The 6,000-nt window shown below is 47.0% G+C and overlaps 1 protein-coding gene across 1 annotated transcript in view; it reads left to right on the forward strand.

Moving 5' to 3' along the window:
• The window catches only part of LOC136668084 (actin-binding LIM protein 3-like), a 57,243-nt gene extending 51,344 nt beyond the window's left edge, over nucleotides 1–5,899 (forward strand). Inside the window, exons 4-5 of the mRNA XM_066645327.1 lie at nucleotides 114–229; nucleotides 5,769–5,899. Coding sequence (XP_066501424.1) covers nucleotides 114–229; nucleotides 5,769–5,899 — 247 coding nt within the window. The remainder of the gene's footprint in view (nucleotides 1–113; nucleotides 230–5,768) is intronic.
• The last annotated feature ends 101 nt before the right edge of the window (nucleotides 5,900–6,000 follow it).

A 6,000-nucleotide genomic window follows, 5' to 3' on the forward strand; every position in this document is an offset into this window, starting at 1 on the left:
GTTGTGAGATGCAGTCATTTCAGTAAAAAAAACTGTTGGAGAATAAGCATCATTTGCAAGGACAGGTTTGTGTGTGTGTGTGGCCTGACATGCTCTGTCTCACTTTGTCACAGGAAGCCGTTCCCCATTGGAGACAGGGTGACCTTCTGTGGGAAAAAGTGTGTGTGTCAGCAGTGCTCCCACACACTCGTCAGCAGCAACGAACCTGTCAAGATCCATGGCCCCAGCTGTAAGACCCACATCACACAAAACACAAGTCTCTCTCAGTGTCTCGCTTCTCAGTGAAAGGCCTTTTTAGTCAGTGTCTACATGTGCAGCTGTCTAAGTAGTCATCATTCCAGCTGACCTCAGTCCTCATTGTGATCATCTGAGGCCCTACACAGACAGAGCTAACATCACCCATCAAACCCACCAGTAGTTTACTTCCCTCAGCACTCAATCAGCTGTATATTTAATTAAACATTCACTTTTCATCCATAAACATGGATGTAAGAAGTGTGTCACTGTCCGATTAAACCAGGGTGGCACTGTGATGCAGCAGGTAGTGTCTCTGTCACAGCTCCAGGGTCCTGGGGTTGTGGCTTTGAGTGTGGTGTGTTCTCCCTGTTTCTGTGTGGGTTTCCTCCGGGTGACTGTCTGTGAGGAGTGTGGTGTGTTCTCCCTGTGTCTGCGTGGGTTTCCTCCGGGTGACTGTCTGTGAGGAGTGTGGTGTGTTCTCCCTGTGTCTGCGTGGGTTTCCTCCGGGTGACTGTCTGTGAGGAGTGTGGTGTGTTCTCCCTGTGTCTGCGTGGGTTTCCTCCGGGTGACTGTCTGTGAGGAGTGTGGTGTGTTCTCCCTGTGTCTGCGTGGGTTTCCTCCGGGTGACTGTCTGTGAGGAGTGTGGTGTGTTCTCTCTGTGTCTGCGTGGGTTTCCTCCGGGTGACTGTCTGTGAGGAGTGTGGTGTGTTCTCTCTGTGTCTGCGTGGGTTTCCTCCGGGTGACTGTCTGTGAGGAGTGTGGTGTATTCTCTCTGTGTCTGCGTGGGTTTCCTCCGGGTGACTGTCTGTGAGGAGTGTGGTGTGTTCTCTCTGTGTCTGCGTGAGTTTCCTCCAGGTGACTGTCTGTGAGGAGTGTGGTGTGTTCTCTCTGTGTCTGCGTGGGTTTCCTCCGGGTGACTGTCTGTGAGGAGTGTGGTGTGTTCTCCCTGTGTCTGCGTGGGTTTCCTCCGGGTGACTGTCTGTGAGGAGTGTGGTGTGTTCTCTCTGTGTCTGTGTGGGTTTCCTCCGGGTGACTGTCTGTGAGGAGTGTGGTGTGTTCTCTCTGTGTCTGTGTGGGTTTCCTCCAGGTGCTCCAGTTTCCTCCCACGCTCCAAAAACACACGTTGGTAGGATTGGTGACTCAAAAGTGTCCGTAGGTGTGTGTGTGTGAGTGAATGTGTGAGTGTGTGTCTCCCTGTGAAGGACTGGCGCCCTCTTCAGGGTGTGTTCCTGCCTTGCACCTAGTGATTCCGGGTAGACTCCGGCCCCACCGCCGCTCTGAACTGGATAAGGGTTACAGACAATGAATGAATGTTTGATTAAAATGTAGTAACTCCAAAAAACTTAACTTTACAGAATTACAAATCATTCCTTAATTAAAATGGAAGTTATTATAAGAAGATAAAACTTTAACACGACATAGAAGCCAAATGGAGTAAGTCAGAAATTATAAAAATGGAGTGTTACAGTTTTAATGTGTTTATTTTATGCTGGAATTACTGTATGATATTTAAATACATTTTAATGCATTGTTAATTAAATTAAATATATGATACTTGCTGTATTCCAACATTTTGCTAAACTTTATGTTTTCCAAAACACTTTCTGTTGATCTCTCGTGCACCTGCTATGATGGCACTGGGTCCTGGGTCTGTTTTGTTGTCACTCTTTGGTAAACACAGCTCTAGCACTACGTCTGTCACACCACTGTGATTTACTCAGCTCCAGCTTCAGCCCATCTGGCTGCACCATGCAACATCTGGAGAATCGACACCGCAACAGAGCAGAGCGCTCCCTCTCAGCTGACCACAGCCACAGCAAGAAAACCAAATGCGGCAGAGACTGGATCACGGAGCCAAAGGATTAAGAGAAAATAGAGCTTGCCTTCAGTGCACACTAAAAAATATCATTTTAAATAATGTAAAACTACCATTAATATGTACAGGGTCAGCCATTTATAGGGATACACCTTAATAAAATCTTGAAACTTTTCAAGATGGGTGGTGACCGTGGCGGCCATTTTGAAGTCGGCCATTTTGGATCCAACTTTTGTTGGGAAGAGGGTCATGTGACACATCAAACTTATTGGGAATTTCACAAGAAAAACAAAGGTGTGCTTGCTTTTAATGTAACTTTATTCTTTCATGAGTTATTTACAAGTTTCTAACCACTTTGTGCTGCCCATTGTGTTGGATTGTCAATGCAACCCTCTTCTCCCACTCTTCACACACTGATAGCGACACCGCAGGAGAAATGCTAGCACAGGCTTCCAGTATCCATTAAAAACCAAGCACACCATTGTTTTTCTTGTGAAATTGCCGATAAGTTTGATGTGTCACATGACCCTCTTCCCATTGAAAAAACAAAAGTTGGATCCAAAATGGCCGACTTCAAAATGGCCGCCATGGTCACCACCCATCTTGAAAAGTTTCCCCCCTCCCATATACTAATGTACCACAAACAGGAAGTTAATATCACCAATCATTCCCATTTTATTAAGGTGTATCCATATAAATGGCCCACCCTGTGTTATTTTACTGTACATGGTTTTAAGTTAACTGTACACAGCAAGTTCAACTAGTCACAGGGAACAGTTTGAGCCCATCACAGCGCATCACACACTCACACACCAGGGAACCAGAGCATGCAGAGGAGGCCTATGCAGACACGGGGAGAACAAACCACACTCCTCGCAGACAGTGACTTCACAAGCCAAAGATGACTGATTACTGGTGAAAATAATTCACTAAAATGTGCATCTCTAGTTCCTCTCTGTTGCCTGGGGCTCTCTGCAGTGTGTTTATAAATGGAGGAGTGTAGACAGACAGACAGACTCCTAAATAAGAACAAATGAGTGGGTGACCTTTTCTGAGGAGAAGCCTCAATACACCCATGAATCATCTTCTGCCATGACTCTGTCAGCGCTCACAGTAGATACAGAGGCACACACACACACACACACACACACACACACACGTAGTTCCCTACTTGCCGTCCATGTCTCTCATCATTAGTCTGTGGCCCGTGAACACTCAGGTCACTCTGACCATTTCTCACTCTTTCGCTGGAAACATGTGGCTCATTGTGCAGTACCTGCAGTGCATGGCTATTCTTCAGCTTTCAACAAGTGGCATCCAGACCACACTGAGCTTAAACGATTCACAGAAATGTGTGTATTATTTACATCCTGGTAAATACAGGGTGAGTCAGAGGTCTCATGAACCTCATTTATTTCAGAAGCGAAAGGGAAAATGACATCACAACCCCCCCAACGAGGGTGAGGCCTATCTTTTAGGCTGTGTCCTGAACACGGCCGCCATTTTGGATCCAATGGGAAGGTGGTCATGGAGCCAGGACTATGTTAGAAATCGATTACTGCTCTCAGATTTGCAATATCTCGTGTTTTAAAAGTGATCAAAACAGAAAGTTCAAAACTTTTTGTTGTTCGTTACAGGCTCAACCAGACCCTAAATTCTCAGCGCCATCTTCAGTCAGAATGGTTGGGAACACTGTTTCCTGTAGCATCATCAGGTAGCGCTGAGGTCTAGTCGAGCCTGTAACGAACAACAAATGTTTGAAAATATCAGGGTTGATAACTTTTGAACCACAAGAGATGTTGAAAATCTGAATGTGGAAATCGATTTCTGAGTCAATTCTGCTTTTCTTTGATATGCTACATGACCACCTTCCCATTGGAAAAACCTGCCCTAGATCCAAGATGGCGGCCATGTTCCGGACACAGCCTAAAGATAGGCCCCTCCCCAATTACACGCTGGGGTATTCAGATATGTCATTTTACCTTTCCTTTCTGAAATAAAAGGGTGTCCTGAGACTTTTGACTCACCCTGTGTATTCCATCAAACCGTTATTCTTAGAAGCACATAAACCAAACCACAAGTTCAGCTCAGAGTACATTTTTTTCAGTTGATGGTGTGAAGCTAAATGTTATCACAACCAAATACAGCAATACAAAGAAAATCAACAGATCCGTTCCTGAGGGGGGATGCCTGTTCTGTTGTTTTAAGCCTACAGGGAGTATGTTCAACCAGTACTTCCAAGAGTGGCCTGTAGATGGCACACTATGAATGGGCATAGTGGCGTGATCTCATCTACCAGATTAATAAGGGAAAACTATCACTTCTGATATACAAGCCACTATCAGCAGGACAAAATGGCGGTTTCTCTTTATTAAACAGGTCTATTGGAGAGAGACCAGATCAGTGAGCAAACCCAAATAACTTTAGAAACATGGCGCAAATAACACAACCGGCTACTACCAACATTTATACCAACCGCGAGGAAACCAACGCGGACACAGAGAGAACACACCACACTCCTCACAGACAGTCACCCAGAGGAAACCCACGCAGACACAGAGAGAACACACCACACTCCTCACATACAGTCGCCCGGAGGAAACCCAAGCAGACACAGAGAGAACACACCACACTCCTCACAGACAGTCACCCGGAGGAAACCCACCCAGACACAGAGAGAACACACCACACTCCTCACAGACAGTCACCCGGAGGAAACCCACACAGACACAGAGAGAACACACCACACTCCTCACAGACAGTCACCCGGAGGAAACCCACGCAGACACAGAGAGAACACACCACACTCCTCACAGACAGTCGCCCGGAGGAAACCCAAGCAGACACAGAGAGAACACACCACACTCCTCACAGACAGTCACCCAGAGGAAACCTACGCAGACACAGAGAGAACACACCACACTCCTCACAGACAGTCACCCGGAGGAAACCCACCCAGACACAGAGAGAACACACCACACTCCTCACAGACAGTCACCGGAGGAAACCCACACAGACACAGAGAACACACCACACTCCTCACAGACAGTCACCCGCAGGAAACCCACACAGACACAGAGAGAACACACCACACTCCTCACAGACAGTCACCCGGAGGAAACCCACGCAGACACAGAGAGAACACACCACACTCCTCACAGACAGTCACCCGGAGGAAACCCACGCAGACACAGAGAGAACACACCACACTCCTCACAGACAGTCACCCGGAGGAAACCCACGCAGACACAGGGAGAACACACCACACTCCTCACAGACAGTCACCCGGAGGAAACCCACGCAGACACAGAGAGAACACACCACACTCCTCACAGACAGTCACCCGGAGCGGGAATCGAACCCACAACCTCCAGGTCCCTGGAGCTGTGTGACTGCGACACCTACCTGCTGCACCACCGTGCCGCCCACAGGGAATAAAATCCTTCAAAAATATAATTATTGCATATCTATGCTATGAATAATTTAAAATGGTATAGTAATGTTTACAATGATTATTGGGAGGGACAACTCTCTGTTTTTCCCAGGAAGTGTTGATGTGTTCCCTCCATGTTCCTTGGAATTCCGAGTTGCTCTGAGTCCAAGCTTTCCTGATACACTCACATGCAATGTTTTGTGCTGTGTGTTTCTTATTCATCTGTCCTCAATTTCAGTCGGTCTCTGTCTCACTCTCTTTTTCTGCCTCCGTCTCTGACAGACTGTGCTGGGTGTAAGGAGGAGATAACTCATGGACAGTCGCTCTTGGCTCTGGAGAAACAGTGGCACGTCAGCTGCTTCAAGTGTCAGACCTGTGGCACGGTTCTGACTGGAGAGTACATCAGCAAGTAGGATATATATATATAGGTCATATCCAAACACCTTTACTACCATTTTACATGCACCTCACACACACACACACACACACACACACAGTTAACAAACTGCCACTC

This window comes from Hoplias malabaricus, chromosome 15 (genome assembly GCF_029633855.1).
Source record: "Hoplias malabaricus isolate fHopMal1 chromosome 15, fHopMal1.hap1, whole genome shotgun sequence".
Lineage (NCBI taxonomy): Eukaryota > Metazoa > Chordata > Actinopteri > Characiformes > Erythrinidae > Hoplias > Hoplias malabaricus.